The sequence below is a fragment of the Halichoeres trimaculatus genome, unplaced genomic scaffold (assembly GCF_033239565.1).
Source record: "Halichoeres trimaculatus isolate MK-OKI-2021-1 unplaced genomic scaffold, fHalTri1.1 fHalTri1_scaffold_1, whole genome shotgun sequence".
NCBI lineage: Eukaryota > Metazoa > Chordata > Actinopteri > Labriformes > Labridae > Halichoeres > Halichoeres trimaculatus.
In genome coordinates, this window is record NW_027437179.1 from 15158364 (window position 1) to 15177916 (window position 19553).

Sequence of the window (19553 nt, forward strand, 5' to 3'; positions counted from 1 at the left end):
TTCGACACATAAATTAAATGATTAGATGTCTGCAATCATGCAAGGTCCTTATGTGTCCCCTATTTATTGCACTTGAAATGTAGCTCCCTTTATTTACGACATTTCTCTTTTGCAGTGGCTCTGCCACCTGAGCAGGCCAATGCTTTCAAAAGACGAGTTTTTTAATGACCAGCAAATGAATCATTGCAGGATGGCGAGGATCATAACCACAGCCCACCCCCTTTTTTGAAAACAAAAGACGAAATGTTGCCATCCTCCCAAAAAGCTTGTATAGTGTGATGAGCATGCAGAAACCTTATTGAAAGACACACTGCTGCTATGACTGAGAGGACAGCAGTGTTTGAACACAGTCACCTAACAATGGATTTCCCTCCATCTCGGTTTATGTAATTTTTATGTACAACAACAGCTATTTTCATCACTATGATGGGATTAATTACAGCACAACGCGTGTCTCTTGGCTCCAGTAGTGTTTTCCCTATAGGAAACATGATGTCAAGGCTGCAACAAAGGAAGGCAAGAGTACATATTCTCACTTGGCACTTCATTAATCAACATAAAAAATCAGCATGCTTTGACACTTTACTGCTTCACATTGAATCCACTACACTGTGTTTTTCTCCAGTTTTGTTAAGAAGGCTGAATTAGGTGAAATAAACTGGAGCTGAGGTCACATATAACCAAATAGCTCAGTATGTAGACATAAAGCTTCATGATGGACAGGCAGTAAGTGACTGCTTTGTATTGAATCATCAGGCACATTGAAAAGACTTCTTGAGTCTTAAGAAGACCCTTGGGTATACTGGCAGCAATAATAAGATATGTCTAAGTTAGTCATCCACTCTAAAGGCCAAAGTGAGGGCTTTTTGTATTTTTTTTTTGTTGTGAGAGTGAGAGGGGAAGGAGAGAGAAATTTCTCTTAAGACCCCCCCCACCCCCTATTTATTAGGGTAATGAATTTCTGACTGCAGTGCCAGTTCCACTGAGCCTACTTCTCGGCCTAATTCTCTGTAACATTTCTTCTTTGCCGCTGGGGAACATTATATGAAGGCAGGGCTTACAATACCATCAATATGCCCAAGACGACAATCGGACGTCTCATAGATATTAATGGAAGTGCAAATTAAATCAAAGTTGGAGTGCAGCTATCAGGGCTATGATCAATGCCTTTTGCACAGTCAAATTTAATATTGGGTTTGTAATTTGAGTATCCTAACAAAATGTGCATCTTAATAGGAAAGATGAAAGTAATCCCACTTGGGAAGGAAATAACACATTAGCTGCATTGTAATTAGAGAACTGCAAGTTCAATGTTTCCCAAGCCCAGTATTAATGTTCAGTAAAAGCCCTTTAGATTTACAGCGGAGATACAGAAAAGAGACAGAAGAAAACATTTCAGAACACCTCTCTCTGGATCATTTGCTAAGAATGATGTACTTATTGGATTAGAAAAACAAACAAATACAAAAAATGGGAGCACATTACGTAAAGAAAGCATACAGTGACAGAAGGAAAAACAAAAACACGACTGCATTATCGCAGTCATGCAAAATTGTGAAATACAGGGAAAAAATGATTTTTTTGTGAGAAAGTGAAAAATAAACTGTAAAAAATTGAAATCCTGCTGACTTAGGAGAAAGAAAATAAGAGCGAGAATAATGCATGTAAACAAATTTTTGTTAAAAAACAAACAAAGATTCACTGTGTAAGAATTCAAACAAAAAAACTTTGAATATTTCAGCTTTACAAAGAGTCCTTACACTGTATTGACAGGTCATCTAATCAGTCACAAAACCTGATCAAGTCACACCACGGAGAGTCAGCAAAGCGCACGAGGAGAGCAAACAAAAAAACAGCTTTTCAATGAATAACACATGAGATGACCAACACTGGTAGACAATGATCCAATGCCTTCACAAAGCCAAGTGAAACACATGCAAGATCTCCTTCTCTTTTTTCCTCCCAACACACAAACATGCAGAATGACCCGACAACACCAAAGTCATGTAAAAGTTAATGTGAAGTGTGATCATCAAAATAGAGTGGCGCTCAGTAGTTAGTGCTTCATGCAGTAATAAAACATCACTATAAGGAAAAACACTTCAAAAGCATGTTTTTTTTGTCCACCAAGCTCTGCTCCTCTTTTCTTGCAAGAAATACACGAGTGGAACAATACTCGTGTGTTTGGTTTAGACGTGAAGCTGCTCCACCATTGGGTAAGTGTCTAAATCATGTCTTTCAGTTCAAAAAGACTAATTTGGGGTTATAATTACTAAAAACAAAATGTGAAAGATGGCAGGCTCTTCATGCATCAAATGAGAAGTCGTTAACTTCTCATTTATAGAGTGTTTCTCAAAAAAAAAAGAAAAAAAAAAGCACAATTTCATCATACTTTTTTTTTAGCATTTTTCCCTGTTTTTATTAACATTTAGAGCAACGTATGACACACATTGAATTAAAATGACAATATTTGGCGATAACACGGATCAGATTTTACTCCAGCTATGAATGAAATGGTCTTGGTCCTTGAGTATGCAGCTCACATTGCACTCGCAGGTCTTTTTTATTTGAAGATAAATGTTGGCATTTTCCTTTTGCCGTTACACAGTCCTACATCTAATGATAGCATCAGGGGTTCGACTCAATTTATAATAGGTTACATGTCATCCTCAAACACCTCACTGAGTGGGTATGTAACAGGACGCTGTAATCTATCAATAAAGGTGTCTTGATACTGTCAAATGTTAATATGTCATACATAAACCCTTGGGTCCCCTCGTCACCAGGACACAACCTGCCCAGCAACACACATTGCCTCATTGTATTGTTCGCCATTCACCAGTGTCTCCCTCTGAAAGGCTGCTGCTATAAAATGTTGCTGCCATGACAGAGCTGAGTATTAATCAAAGTAGACTTTTAGTGTGAGGGCACGCAAGTGCCTTTTTCTGCTGAAAAACTGTTTAGCAAAACAGCGCTATGTACAATGGGGACCCACTCTTCAGTGTAATGGTAGCAAAAGAAGGTCAGAAATAATGGATTCAAGATCACTTACACGGCATGAACAGGCTAAGGCATTCAAAGGATATCCATTTTGCTGCTCAAATTATAGTTTTGGCTCCATTGACTGCAGTTTGAAAGGAAAACAAGACCTTTCAGAGAGGGTTTTTAAGAGTTTAATACAGTGCAAAACAAAACAGTGGTTTAGATGCTGCTTTTGTGGTGTGACGGTGAGTAGCTAGAAAAAAAAAAAGGTGGAGTTCAAAGAGCTTTGATCATCAGTGACATTTTTTATTTTTATTTTGTAGACCTGGAGCTACAACATTTACTGATTATTAGTGATTTCTTCAGAAAACATTTACTCTTTGAATGCAAAGTGGATATTACACTCAGATGGAGGTAGTTTGAAATCAAACTAAACAAATAGAGCATCATTTCAATGCATTTGAATTTTAACTGTCTACTAAACAAACCATATTTAAATCAAATGTATTTATTCTACATGTCTTTAATTGTAAAACATGTCAAGCTGTGTGCAGACCTAAATTGGAGGAGTTGTTTTAATTTTATCTCACAGACAGAATCCAGGGCTCATTGTTATTACCAAATGATGTGACAAACTGTTCTTGCAACTTTCCAGGCATAATAGCTGCAAATGCCTGTCTCCATACTGCCCTTTAGTGGCAAGACAGGAAATGGCTGAAAAGAGAAAAAGTGGCCTCCGCGTGAACAAATTCTCCAAGACCTTGTGTTCACACGCTGTGGAAAACTTTCATATTTTACCATAAAATACAAGGATAAGAATCCCAATAACTTCTAATGTGCCATTGCAGCTGGAGATAAATAGCAGAGAGGGATGGAGAAGATCAGATCTCACTCCATATCTTAATGGGATCCTCTAACATGCCATTCCTATTAATGACCAACACCCCAATTATGTAAATCAGGGAACAGTCACTAACAGTGAGAACTTGAAGTTGCTCACATAAACACTAACAGTGTCACATTACAGAGAGTGCTAATTGGACACTACTTTTCATATAATTGCAGCAACCAGGGTCATGTCCTCAGCTAACCTCTCCTTTAAGTATTGTTTTTCAGCATACAAACAGTTAATGGAGCAATTAAGAAGGCCCTGGCGAGCACCACTTCTGAGGGCCATTTGGCAAGAAAGTGCTGGAGAGAGGCAGACTGGGATGCTGTACTCCTGCATATGGTACACAAGAGTCTTGAACCAGAGATGGTGATAAGTCAAGGTGCAGGCAGCGTACACAGGTCAGTGGTATATTTCTGTGGTTTGAACGTGGACATTGGGATCTACTATGAACATATTTCAACATTTTCTCTACTCAATTAAAATGATTCAACCCTTTTAACAAGATATTTACTTTGGGGGATAGTGGGCTAAGAGAGTGACACAATGTCCAGGATAGGGACAGACAATGTTAAACTGCCATATCAGACAATAATTAAACTCAGCTTTGTGTTTCAAAATTGTTTTGTTCTACAGTAGTATAATGATAGGGGTGGGAGAAAAAATGGTGTATTGTAGTATCCGAATTTTTTAAACAATTTTAAATTGTAATTTTGTTAAAAAAAAAAAAAATTCAAAAATCGATTTTTTTTTCAAACTGAAGTACTTCATTTTAGTCTTTGTTTATAAACTGGATTAGAAAAAGGTTGAGGTGTCAGATTCCCTGAATAAATTTAAAAAACTGATTCACATGTCATGTGCCTTTTTTTGTGAAAATACAGCTCCTGATGTAGTTTATAGACATCATCATCATCATCATCATCATCATCATCATCATCATCATCATTCAATAATTTCTCTTGGGCTGGTGTGATATAATCAAACTAAAAATTGCAAAATTGGGAACTATTAAAGAATCAAATCAGCTCCCCAAAAATCGTTAAAGAATCAAATCAGGAGAAAAGGATATCGTCGTATCGAGACATAGCGAATTTCTGCTGTTACAAACAAAGATTGGAAATTAAGTTACTCTGTTTAGATTTTAACATGAAAAATTAAAAAATTTAATTGCTGAAAATAATAGTGCTACACTCAGAGCACAGCAAACTACAGGACACAGAGGACAAAAGCTTCAAGTTATGTCATCAAACAAATGTTACCTGACTAAGTTAATATTCCCTTAGAGTTAAATTAAAAGTGTTATAGAATGTTGGAAAAATAGATTTTATACTAAATAAAACATTTGTTTCAGAAACTTGAACCAGGGAGATGGATGGGACAAAGTTTTCATCTCTTCATCAACCCCTTCTACCACAGACTTTGCCCACCCTCTATGACTAAGTTATGCCCTGTCATGTAGTCAGAGGCATCAGATGCCAAAAAGACCACTGCAGCTTGCAGGTCTGTCACTTGAGCCAGTCTACCAGCAGGGATGTCTGACAGCCAGCGCTGCACAAGAGGCCTCAAACTCTCCGAATGGATGAGAGGGGTGTCAACAATCCCCCTGGAAAGAGAGACAAAGAAAGTGAGGGGAGGAAAAAAAAAAAGGTGGAGGGAGGGGGGAGCGTGCAAAATGGAACCAGAAATCAGAAGGCATCACAGTTCAAAGCCAGGAGTGACAGCATTGTTTAAGAGCCACCACTTTGGTGACAAAAATAAACCCAATTACTCCACGTGGAAAGGGCATGTCAAATTAATGATTTTACTGGTGGCACCAAAGTTTACATCTCATGGAGAGCCCTTGGTGTAAAGGGGCATCTGGTTACATTTACTCATGGGCTTTGGTTAAATACTCATGCTATAGAGCTCTTTCATACATTTTATCCAAACCTATTTGAAATTGTCAATTCCAGTTCAACTTAATAGAAACTGTAGTTGAGGGTTTTGTTATTTCTCTGGTATCTGATAGCGCAGCAACACTATCAGTCATAACAAAAGCAGCTATGTACCTCCACTTTCTGGAGTTAATGGAAAACATTACAGCGCTTACATTTAAATAAATATGTCAAAATAGCCACCCGCTTCTTGTACAAATGATGTTTGTCATTCTACACAATCGACAGGATAGTACCTGAAAGCCTCGTGGTCTAAATCATTGTTCCATGTCTGTATTCTGTTGCCTTAATATGGAATTTCAGCACTGGATAAATTAGCACTTCCAAGGACTATGAGACACCATGGTTAACATATTCCACCTTAATTATATTTCTCTTCAGCTGCTCTGTTATCTGGAACCTTTGCTGGCAATCAGAGGCACTGTTTCCCCTTAGCCAATTTTCTAGATAATGCAGCTTATCACAGCCACGGCTAAAGTTGCCAATGGAATCAGGCTCCAGTCAACCTTGTGAGCACTAATTGTGTCCCTTTTGATGCATATTTACTGGCTGTCACTTCAAAGAAATCAACAGCCCATTGAGGGACCTGGTAAGCAAGGGGAGAGACTAATGCTTCTCTGCAAATTAAAATTAGCAAACAAGCTGCCGATAAATGAAGCTGAGCGACAAGCGTGTGTGAGGGCTTTGTTCTGAGGCTATGACTGGGCCTGGCTGCGTTGCTACCGGACGGATTTGCTCAGGGATGGCTGGGGCTAAGGGATGCTTCACTAAACACCTCCTCCTCCTCCTCCTCCTTCTCCTCCTCCTCCACACTAACCCACTGTTCTTTTTTCTTTCCCCTGCTCAGCTTCACAGACAAATAGGTACAAACAAGGCGCTATTGTTGTTCCGACACTTGGAGTGAGGTGGCAAATTTGATTCCCTAATTGAAAAGAACAATTAGAGCAAGTGTTTGGTTGATTCATCCCTCAAGACGCCATCTAATTAAGCACTGATGTATTGTTTGAGGACTTAAATTACTGCATCATTCCTAAATGAGGCTCTTCATATGAAAGCAAACACACTAATCACCACTTCCTTTGGCAGCTCAATCCCTTCAAATGTTTTGGCAAACACAGAGGGATAAGAAGGCTGAGGGCAGACAGCACTCACGGTGAGATGCAGTTGACACACACTCCTCTTTCGATCCATTCAGCGCCCAGGGTCTGTGTCAGTTTGACCACTCCAGCCTTTGATGTGTTGTAGGAGAGCTGTTTCTGAGGGTGTGGGACTGCAAAGACAAGGATGGAAAAACTCAGAAGACTCAATGCGCAATTGTTTTAAGTTAATTTTATACCTAGGCAGTGTATTACTTTTCTGTTGTACATTTCATATAGTGGCTCACGCAGTTTCTTTCTGGATGCTACATCAGAGCGCTTCATCAGCTACTGGGGCCCCAGCGGATGAAGCCATGCAAAATTAATTGCTTATAATGTCCAGTTATGCTATGTCCTCAGCAACAGAGACAGGTAGTCATTTGTTTGCCCTGACCATCCCAGATGCTGCACACTGCATGGGATGCCGGGACGGGGGCTCATTTTCTGCTGGTTGATTAATCATCACAAGAAAAGCTCCAAGTTACATACAACTTTTGTAGTTAACCCCAGCACCCGTCGATCTGAATGCCAAACAGCTTCAGTGTGAGACAGGGATGATGAATACTAGCCAGCTGCAGAGAGGCAAAGACTGGTCCTTGGGAGACAGGGCTGGAGCATTCAGCATACATAGCTCAGATAAAGGAGATATATTAATGGGACAGGGGTAAATGCTGAAAAGTGGGCGAGAAATAAGATGTAAAGACAGCAGAAGTGTAGTTGAGAGTGTGGTTGAGTGGGATTGTGTAGAGATAACAGATGAAGGTAATGTTCGGTTTGGGCTGGGCTGGATAAAGATAGGCTATGACCTCAGAGGAGCAGGCGAGGAGGAGCAGAGCTCAGGGCTTACACGCAGATTGAAGGTGAAATCCGACTTATCAGGACAGGAAACACAGCTCAAAATGCCTAACAGCACTAATCCTTGCTCAAGACCTGATGATACGGCCCCGAAATACCATTCAGAAAATGCCTTCATCCTTTAAGCAAACCAGCATTGATGTTTTCGCCGTCTTAAAGAGCACTAATCCTCAGAGGAGGGAGAAGGGAGTTAGCAGGAGAGCGTTCTTCAAAGCCATCTTTAGCATTCACCTTGTTACTTGTTGTCCATTTCAGTGGAGGGGAACATGCCTATGATCAGGCATACCTATACATTTAGGATTCTTCTGAGTTCATGATGCACTCCTCCCAGAATGGCTGTGCTGAATTGCTATGCAGCAGATGTCTAAAAGTGTAAGTGTGAGAGCCACATAGCCTGTTTTAAAGTCTTCTGCCAAAAAGCTGAATGTGGCTTTATTAAGTCGAATATTTCCTGTCTGGGAGTCTTCAATCTGCTGTTACACAGGGAAAAAACTGTGGCTGATGGTCAGGACAGTGTTAAGTATGTGTGAGTGTGTGTGTGTGTGTGTGTGTGTGGAAGGGGGTGTTGGTGGTCACACACACACACACACCATTTAGCAGATGGACAAAAAGCTGTCATTGGGCATTTTAATTGGGCATTTACTGCTGCTTTTTTGCCTTCCACTTGGCTATAACAGGTCCCATCTGATTACACATTATGACAATATTATAACAGATGTCCAGACCAATAAAGTAAATTCCTGAAGGACTGCATGTAATGTGAGTAATTGATCATTTTTTAAATTCTGGCCTCTATATACCAGCATGCTCCTGTTTTACAGATTGCCCCTGCAGACAGGACTGTGGCCCATATGGCACAGTGGTTTACTGGCTGTTTGACTATACTGCTGATTAAGTACTGCTGTTCCCCTGGAGGAACCTGTTGTAGGAGGAACAATACACCAGTGCCGCGAATTACAAGCCTTTTACTGCACACTCACTAAAGTCTCAAAGTGTCTTCCGTTGTTCAGACAACGCTGTTGGCACAGGCTTGGGTTTTGCCGTGGCACAGGAACCCCCCCTTTCCCATGTTGTGCCTTGAGTTGCCTTTACATCCTCCAGACAGCTCCGCAGAGAGGGGATGTTTGTTATGATGCAAAAGAGCTTCAGAAAGATGCAACGACAACACAGCAAAGCTTACTGTTTGCTGGGGTGGATGAGTCTCCACAGGACAGTTTAAGTGGGATAACAGCTGCAAAGTACAAAAGCAGCATAATCCGGCTTTGAATGAACAAGTTTATCTTAAGTTCCTCACAAACAGGAAAACAAGTCGTTTAACTTCACCAGCGAAATTGTCCTCCCTTAAATAAGACTTAAGTCTCTGTATTGTATATAGCTGAATAACAGAGACATCCACACAAAATGCTGAGATTAAAAAGCCATGTATGGCTCAATAAGCTCAATAGAGAATCTATGGTGGGGGGTGTCGGGGTCATCACTTACCTATCAGGCTGGCCATGGAAGCTGTGTTGATGATCTTACCATAACCTTGCTTCAACATCACTCGACCAGCCTCCTTCAGGTAAGAATACAGGGGAATCAATCATTATTACACATAACTGTTTTTACACATCCTACACTTCAACACAAATAATCCAAAAATAAAGTGATTCATTAGATAGAAAAGGAGGTTTGACATAATTTGAGAAATCTTAACAAATTAAAAGACTCATAAGGGTTGGTAGAGATATTTGAATTATTTAGTACTAATTTAAGGCTGAAGCCAAATTAATTACCAGTTATTCTCCCCTGCTTTTACAAAGATGAATCTGTGAATGATAATTCAAACCCCATTTTGTCATGAAATTATTAGCTTCAATTGAAAGTTAAAGACAAAATACCAAAAGTATTCAAAAATGTTAATTTTTTAATGTTTGATTTAATTCTATTCACATCCCAGAAAATGTTGTTATTGTTGCATTGTTCCTTGAATGTGCCCATACTACAATGTTTTTTTTTTCTAAATACAACAAACCAAAAAATTATAAAAATGTTTGCTTTAAGTTATTCAAATAAAATAAAAAAGTGGTGCTGCAAGATAGATGGAAATCTGTCATAGCCTGTAAACAAAATCTGATTTCTGATTTAAAACAAATATCATAGCTGAATTAATAAGCAAATATGTACAAACTCTTTCCTCAACTTTAGTTAAATGACAAACAAATAAAAGTTTAATTTTCCATTACTGGGGCAAAACTCTGGACAAAATATATCACTCAATTAACAGTTGATTTGATCAAATCACTTTGTCGTTGCACATAGTGTGACTTCTAAGTTTTATTTAGAGAATATTTGATGTTGATTCTAATTTTAATAATATTTCATAAATTAAAAGATTAATTTGGTTTGACAGTTTTGAGGTGGCTCCTAAGCACATTTGCACATATGAATGAAGACACACACACACACACACACACACACACACACACACACACACACACACACACACACACACACACACACACACACAGGTGAAACTAACCTGACAGCACATGAAAGTCCCTCTCAGGTTAACACTAAAGGTTTGGTCCCACTCCTCTAGACTGGTGTCCTCACTTGCTGAGTTTAAGTTGATACCTGCATTGTTACAGGCAATATGCACCGTCCCCCATTTGGACACAACTTCTTGAATCATTCTCTGGACATCGACTGGTTTGCTTATGTCAGCGGTGATGGAAATGGCATTAATACCTGTGCCGAGAGAAAACGGTTTTCTGTTAAAACACTTTGTGGATTAGGTAACACCATGCATTAAAACCCCCCATACTCTAACACAGTTTAGGCAACTGCTGTGTTGAATATTGTTGGAGCACAAAAGAAAATAAAATTGGAAAACTTTAACTTAAGAAAGAAATCTGCTACACTTTGGTAAATATGTAGATATTTCAGCGCTCTGAGAAAGACAAAAGCGTAGTCTTGAGATCTGAGGACCATGTGTCCTGACACAGTGTATCTTATCTTTTAGCCTGCTGCCATCTGCTGGTTGAAATAAGAAAGTGTCCAGTACTAACAATAAACAAAAACACCATCTGTTAAAGCATGCCTCATTGAAGTCATCTCATTTTGTCACTGGTGAAGTGACCTAAAATATGACACGTTCTCATCTCTTCTCTTCAGCTGATAGCTTTCATTTGTTTCTTTGACAACAGTGCTGTGTGTGAAAATCCATTTAAAAAACTAGTTGTCAGGAAACTTAGTGCTCAGCGTTCGAGTCTGACTAAGCTGACTTTATACATTGAAAAATGGATTGTAAGACTTAAATTTTGACACACACACAAGTATCAACTTTTCATTGGATAGAAACAAATAAAAATTCTCAATTATACATTGTATATCTTGCATTCTCTTGTTGTCTAACACAACACTGCTTTGATTATATGTCTTGATAATCCACTTACACTGATGGCAGACAGACACTATGTGAAGCTCTACGTATTTCTATTCACACACTGCTGGCACAACCACTGGGGGAGTTTCTTGAGTAAGGTGTTTTGCCAATGGAAACTTCCACATGAGGGCAGGATGACATGAGATTGAACCTGCCAAACTTCCTATTGCCTGAGACTCCACCACTGTGCCACACCTATCCAGTTTTGAGTTTGTGTACAATAAAAAGCAGAAAATCATACAGTTCAAACATGAATTGTGGGAATTTTCAGCTTTATGCTGCTGACAAAAAATAGAAAATGAATACCATCTGGTTTCAGATTGATGTTGGCTGATCTTTGAGATTTACACCTTCGCAAAGGAGGTTATGTTTTGGGAGAGTTTGTCTGTGAACAACGTAACTCAAAAAGATCTTAATGAAATTTTCAGGAAATGTTCAAAATGGAATAGGGAAGAAGTGATTAAATTTTGGAGCTGATCCAGGTCACCGTCTGGATCAAGGTTTTCTTTTAAAGGATTCTTTATCACTGTGAGATAGGGCTGTTTTCACCATATGTTTATATAACTCCACGATAAATGGTCGGATTACTTTGCAAAACAACACAAGACAAGGTCACCATAATTTCTGTCAGATGTTAAAGTATGATCCAGATCCTGCCAATATTCTGGATACTAAGATCTGGAATATGAAATATGTACTGGGTCATCATAATTTTCAACACTGTCAGGTAACAAACTATGGTACAAACCTGCAACTAACACCAATTGGAGCAGACAGTCTGCTGAAAGAGAGTATAACATTAAAGTAGGACTAAAGTGTTGCGTCATGATCACAAATTGCTTGGTGGAGGCCTGTGCTCTCTGAGTGCTTTTCTAGTTTATGCATGTTTATGTTGTTGTTGTTTTTTATTTGATAAACAAGACAAGGGGGGAAAAGAGCAGCAATACCAAGTCAAAACCAGTTGTATCCTAATCAAAGGACTATATATTTTGAAAACCACTTTGCTGTGATTCCCATCACCCTGGAACTTCAGGAGTCAGTTCAGAGATGTGATGAGGCTTTGCAGCAAAACAAGGGCTTTATTGGTGTGGCTGTGGTTAAGTGATACAATTGGTTGTTTCACAATCATGTGGTCAGGTGTTCAGTCCCAGATCCTGCTGACCAAAGTGTTCTTAGACAACACATTAAGGCCCTGTTTTCACGACAACTTTTCATCTGACAGCGCTAAAAGTGAATAAAAATCTGCATTTACAAGGAATCGCTGAGAGACTGAAAACGCTGTAGTAATCATGCCAGGCCTGTAGGTGGCGCTATAACCGTCTTGTCCAGAAACCACTTTTGGTAGATCTCCATCGAAGTAGAGTTGGTCGAACATCTTGAGTATTGGCTAAGTGCAGAAGTGGAGCAACAGATGCACATTTTGTTGAAAGACAGTCAGCAGATCAAGGGATGTTTGTAAAAACAGTATTGCTGTACTGTTGTATGCAAGCAGAGCGTGACATCAGCGTTTCCACTGAAAATGCCAGCTTGCTATTAACACGGCAGCGGAGTCAGCGGTGTCAGCAGCATAGATATATATAAAGGCTAGATGGCTCATGGGACTTCCTCCGGCGTCGTCACTGCTCGGCCATCTTACCTAGGGGGACCTCTCCGGAGCGCTCTACAGTAGTGGATGGAAGGTGAGCGACTTACACAAACAAAATACACTTAACTTGCTGAATTCTTGACAGATTTGCAAACGGTTTGGTTTATTAAAAACCTTTTTAGCGTGGCTATAATTCAAGCCGTGCAGACCTGTTGAAATTGCCGTTTTCTTTTCGAAAATCGCTGCACAGTTGTGTGTTTGTTACAGCTATTAGCAGGGCTGCAATCTGTGAGTTTCAATTATTATACGGGTTTCTGTGAGACCAATAATAATTTATTGACAACAACACATTTTGTCTTAATGACAATTTGTGTGGATGCAGTTGGGTATTAGCTAGCAAAGAAACGAGGTTGTAAATGAGACGTGTGAGCCACTTGGACTATCACAAAGTAACCTGACTTAATTCTATACACATGGGAAAGGCATTACTCATTCGTTTTAACATGGTTATGTTAATGTTAATTATGTTATTTTAACATGACAAGCTGTTTCATTAGTGAAATATATCCTAGATTTAGATTCATTGTGATACAGTAACTGGCTGGCTTTCTGTTTGCAAAAATACCCCCCTACAGTACAAGATGGCACACTTTTGTGCAGCATAGGGATGCTCAAACGAATGTTCCTCCAAAACCAGAGCCCGTGGAATCACCTTTCACAAGAAATGACTTAAGGGACATATTTAGGATAATTGTTGCTAACTTAGTGGATTTGTACTTGTAAAATACAAGTTATTTTGACCCTGACGTTTTAGAAATGTTTCTACCATTTGTTTACATAATTATCATTGAATATTTCTTTTTCACATTTCTTTTAACATGTTACTGTTATTTAAGGTTTCATAATGGCATTCAAGCATAGGCTACACGAATTACCCCAACAATTTCATAATTTAGCTCTGTATTTTTGTTCTTACCATTAATGTTAAAGGTTAGAAGGGTGTAAAATGTTGTCAATAATTTATATATCTTGGTATCTTCTCATGTTTTTAAGGTTTCCCCAAAACGCAGAGAAGAGGAGACAATGGGAACTTGCTCTAAGAGAAACGGTTTTGTTGCATGAAAAAACTGCAAACTGTGCAGCAAACATTTCAGGAGTGAGGATTTTGACAGGACAGGGCAGACTGTCTGGCTTAAGGCTGTTGTTGTGCCAGCCATTTTCAACTTCCCTGCTCATCTCCAAAGGGTATGTGTATCAATTGCCAACAAGAATATGTGCTATACGTGTTGTCATGATTTTTGCAAGTTTAGGAATACATTAAGTGTTGTGCATTAAGGACATTTTAATATGTAACTGTATATTTTAGCCGGTAGCAACAAGAAGCACTGCTGCCTCTAGAAGGTGGTAATATGTGTAAAAGGATTGAGAACCACAGGCTGTCACTTGCTCATGTCACTCATACACTTTTATGAATAAGCATGTGCAAACTACAACAAGGTGTAGGGAACCTGTACAATCAAATCTGACATTTTTGTCGAGAGACCCAAAAATTAACTTCGCCTTTAGCCAAGACAATCTATTTAAATCAATGTATTAAAAGAACACTGATTTGGGTTTTATTTTGTAGATTTAAAGAACATAACTTAGTATTGAACACAGCACTGACAGGTGAACATAAATTGTTAAAAAGTTACTGTTATTACTGTCCTCATTATTATTATTATATTTTTCCAAAACCTCAGACAGCCACTGGAGAGAGGAGAAAGAGCCTGAAGAGGAAGGCCCCTGACCACCTGTATGCATTGCCTTCCTGCCCCAAGGCTATAAAGACCAAACTCGATGCAGCCTTGGCAATAGTGCGGAAACTGCAGCGGGAGAAGAGCAATGCCTTGGCGAGGGAGAGGAGGGCAAAGAAAAACAGTTGAATTGTTTTGTAATTGTGCACACCTGTTAATTAAAGAAACCTTGATGTCATGTTACTGAATGTGTTTATTTAAAATGTATAATAAAATATATGTAGGGGAGAACAGGTAAGATGAATGAACCATCCTCTTGATCTTTAAAACTTTACACATGAGTTGTCACGAGTTGTCACGAGACCCTAGAATAAGAACATAAACATTATTTCCAACTGGCTGTAGAATTCTTTGACTTTTGTGGTATGATTATTTTGAGGCTAAAGCAAATAGACCCAGGTCTAAAGTTATACATTAAGCATGTTACTGATATTCAACGTATAGAACTATGTGAATCATTTAGCGAAAGATCATTCTGAATCATTAAATGAATTAGGTTTTATCAAAATGATGGTCATGGGGCAAGATGAACCAAAATCCTTGGGGTAAATTGAACCAATATGAATCACATATAATGTCCATACATTATTTCTTCAGTTTAAGTTTAAAATATCATGTGGGTCAACTTACCCCTTTATATTTAATAAATGTATTAATTAGAAATATGAAATATCAAATTATTTAATGTTTAACATAAACACTGACGTTTAATTTCACTGTGTGTATGTGTACAGCTATGGCAGGTAATGCTCTACTATCTACTTTTTTAATTTAATATGAGAGTTCATGGTTATAAACATCCGTAAATATGCAGTAGCATAACTACATCTCTGACGTTTAAAACAAATCAAACCGTTTAAAAATCGGATGAAAATTGAGCAAGTTATAGTTAATTCAATAGTACATGCTCCATAGGCATTAATGTTATCAGTGAGCCAGCAGCCCCTAGGTAAGATGGCCGCCGCGTAGCGACGTCAGCCCTCATTGGCTCACAGCGTGTGTAAGCTATCTAGCCTTTATATATATCTATGGTCAGCAGTGTCTCAGAGAAAAATCCACTCTGGAGGTTTTTTTCAAAAGTTTGCTTTTTAGGTTCGCTAAAACTCAGTTTTCGCGTAAATGGGGGGCCGAAGCACAACAACACTTTTGCATTTCAACCGAAAGCCGTTGTCATGTTAATAGCCCCTAAACCCTGAAGTGCCCCTGGTGCTGTGTGGTCAGTGCGAGAATGGGATCAGTTGATACTAATGGCATTTTGTTCAGTAGCGTCTGCCATGAAGGTGAATGTGGCTTGCATTTGAAAAAAAAAAGTGCTTTGAGTGGTAAAAAAAGTAGAGAAAGAGCAGTTTTTAACAGCAGTCCTTACCCTTAAGAAAGAGCTCTTTAGTCACTGTATCAGCTTTCTCTTTGTCAAGGTCCACGATGGCCACCTTTGCACCAGCCTCACCGAGGGCATGAGCAAATGCTCGACCTATACCTTGACCAGCACCTGTCACGTAGGCCACCTTTCCATCAAGACGCATGCGATCAAGGATGGGGCGACCTTTGACCCCACGGAAAACTTCATCATCTTTTATCTCAGTCTTTAATGAATAAAAAACAGGCTTCATGTCAGTGATAATGACAATATAAATAGAGAAAACTCTCAAATAAATGTACTATGACAGCTGTTCAATTCCATGCGAGCACTCGCTCCTTGAGAGCTCCAAACACTACCTGGGTCAGTGGGCCCTCAAAAGCTGCAGATGATCGGCGTATTACACTGATCCCATCTCTAAGGGGGAGTATGACCTTCAAGACAAGAGAGACATCATTAGCATAAAGACGACACTCCTGTCAAACATTCAGTTTCTTGTAGAGGTTTTAAGATTACCTGTTCCACACGGGGATCGTTGGAGACAAACTGGTTAAACTCTCTGAGAGCCAGTCCATTACTGTCCGTGGTGTCTTTCAGATAAACTTTGGATTTGTACAGAGAGTTATCGACACATATGACACCTTGCAATCTAAGCAGGTTGTTGTCCAGAATAAAGTTATAATAGTTGATGTAGTTAATCTTGTCAGCATCGATGAAGACCATGTCAAACTGTTCACCTGCAGCAGCCAACTCCTGAAAAGCATAAAAAAATCAATAAAACACAAGCTTTCAGGTCACATTTACCATCTCTACCACAATTCTCACACTGGTGGCAGGGGCTGTTAATACAGGCCCATCAGCACTGAGTCTTTTGCCCAAAGACACTTCAGCACGTGGTCTACAAAACCTTTAAACCATTGAGGTATGAGGGTGAATCTCCTCATGCTACATTTATTCAATCACAGAACCCACTGGCTTATTTAACACTTCTTAAAACTGACGCTATTCTCTCACCTTTAGGGTGTCCATGGCAGAGCCAGTACAAACATGTATTTTCTTTCCATGTGGAGACTTGTCAAAGATGGGCTGAGCAAAGTCTTTAAGGTATGGCTCCAACTCACAAGCAACCAAGCGACCATCTTCAGGAAGCCCCTCCGCCATCGAGAGGGCACCGTAGCCAGTAAACATTCCAATCTCAAGAACTCTCTTTGCTTGAGTAATGTGAACCAGCATCTTCAGGGTCTGCCCTGCCAAAGTAAAGAAAATCAAAGACAAAATAGCACCATGTTCGATAAGTGAGGTTAGTTGCAGATAACGGTCAATGAAAATGTCAAACCTTCAACTTGTCCAGTGATGCACTCCTTGGGAAGTTTAAACATGGTCTTGCCTTCCTCGTGCACTCGTTCCCAGTCATGACACATTGTTTTTCTGAAATTGAGTAATCATAAATTTAAGGACACGTTTGCCTTACGGGGTTAAACTGTTTACTTCACATTGTGGGAAGGAAGCCAAGCCATACTTATAGAGTTCTGCCAGAGGTTCGCTCTCAGGTGTAGACATCTTTTCTAGGTACACATCCAGCCCAGAAGCTATGTCCAAAGCTTTCTGCAGGTAATGCGTCAATTTTTCTGGCACATTATCATCTTTGGTAGCTATCTCGTTTGCTTTTGATAGAAGATCCACAAGAATTTCCACGGGGGTGTCAGGAGCTACAATATATGACATACAGAAAGTCAGTAAAGTGATTAACATCTCATTTCACTTTGTTCAGCACCTTTACATGGGATGAAAAGCTGCCCTGAATGTTTTTCTTATTGTATCATTTGGGTGTTTGATGAAATAATTATCTGATATAAAATACTGAAGAATGTGTTTAAAGCTGCTCACAGGCAGAATATGATAGCTTTATTCTTGATTTGTCCTACACAACTACATCCAAACAGCCCCTTGACATCAAGCATTAACTACAACAGAGGCAGATGAGGCTCTTGTTTTTCTTTAATTACTTTAAATTACTTTTATCAAAATTTATGACAAATAACCATCATAACATTCACCTTTGATAGTGGCATTCATGTTTGACACCAGGCTTGGGGGGGCAGATTACATGTAATATCGTTACAAAATCAGGATACAAAACAGTAGAGAGTAGTAGAGAAAAAACAGTAGAGAAAAAAATATGTAATCAGATTACCAGTATATTTGATAAAACAGGTATTATTTAGCAGGATTCCATTTTAAAATCAAAGGGATATACTACAATTCAGCAGACACATGCACAGTGAGAACGCATGCAACAAGTTTGCTTTTAAAAAAGCACATTTTCTGTCAATTTTGTAAACAATACTTCTGTCATGTCAGCTTGTGCACACGACATTAACGCTTCAAACTTCTGAGATGAATCTGTTCTTTGACTCTCTTCACCCTCACACATCCTCCACTCTGCAGGCTGTGTGCAACCTAACGTACAATGCAAACAACATAGACTCCAACACAGATCTCTCAAAGTTTGGCAATGCGTTGAGACCTCATGACAGACATATAAAACAGTTACTGGTTACGGTTTTCTTACCCTTTTCTGCCTGCATTTTTTTGTTTTCCCGGTTTGATGGTCGGCTGTGGCAAAGAGACGCTGTTTTGCGACGCTGTGGTGAAACGTCTGTTAAACCTGAGGGAGGGGCGTGACTGGGAGCTTGCACAACAGGCGAATCAACACGTGCTTTCCCAGTGGCACCGGGTTCGTGTATCCTTGAAAACAGGTGAGAAAGTAAAGTAGGACAGAACAACACCTTACGGAACCACACATATAATTATGTAAATCAAATATGGTAATAGAGTCTACACGGAACGCCTCACTCTCTGAGTGCGGGCGGCATTGCTGTAACAGATGTGCAAAGACTGTGAGTTAAAACCACCACAGCGCTGTCCTCATAAGATCTTTGACTTCGCTGACAGAATCATGCACATCTGCTGAAGAGCTGACTGTAAATACTATCAATCATATTGCTAAACAACAATCTGAGGCATTGCAACAGGTCTGTTACAGACTGTAAGCTCTCTGGATGCAGACATGTTTAAAACCACCGGTTTAAAAAGCAGCAGGGATATGCCTGTTAAGTGCAGTTCATAGACTATAGACATCTTTTAAATGCAGATAAACTTTTTTTTTTTCAAAGTCTGTTGTAATATTGTTCACCTCCAACCTATTTAACATTACTTGTCAGGAGACAATAGATATCCACACGGAGAAGAGACATAGCATCACATGATGGGTATCATGAAGAAGTACAGTGTGCACTCCCAGGGACAGACTGGGATTAAAAACAGCCCTGGACTTTGTCTAGGCCCAAAACAATGAGCATGCAAAAACCCAACATGTTATTATTATCATTGTTATTCAAATATCATATTAGTCTTTTTTTAATTACATTTGACCAAGCAACGCGAATCGAGTATGGATAAAAATGTAGCAAACATTTCCTTATTTGCATATTAAGGCAACTGTCATGAATGCTGTAGGGAAGGGGAATAACTAGGGATGGGTACCTTTCACATTTGAAACGATACGGTACCGGTGCCCGATACCTGGCAA

The 19553-nt window shown here is 39.3% G+C and overlaps 1 protein-coding gene across 1 annotated transcript; it reads right to left on the reverse strand.

The window, feature by feature from the left end:
* Positions 1-1831: 1831 nt before the first annotated feature.
* Positions 1832-18656, reverse strand: LOC141798457 (uncharacterized). Its single transcript, XM_074680456.1, has 11 exons — positions 18534-18656; positions 17481-17670; positions 17298-17389; positions 16976-17208; positions 16478-16714; positions 16321-16395; positions 15971-16187; positions 10318-10526; positions 9279-9351; positions 6958-7075; positions 1832-5474 (listed from the first exon to the last, which is right to left on the reverse strand). The coding sequence occupies exons 1-11, from the start codon at positions 18547-18549 to the stop codon at positions 5279-5281; spliced, it is 1656 nt and encodes a 551-aa protein (XP_074536557.1). The 5' UTR covers positions 18550-18656; the 3' UTR covers positions 1832-5278.
* Positions 18657-19553: the final 897 nt, after the last annotated feature.

Bases quoted from the DNA above. Each gene is read 5' to 3' on its own strand.
- LOC141798457 (XM_074680456.1), bottom strand. The intron at 17,390-17,480 runs GTATGGCTTGGC...ACTCAATTTCAG, and splicing joins CCTCTGGCAGAACTCTATAA to AAAAACAATGTGTCATGACT. The intron at 16,715-16,975 runs GTGAGAGAATAG...TATGCTTTTCAG, and splicing joins CTGCCATGGACACCCTAAAG to GAGTTGGCTGCTGCAGGTGA.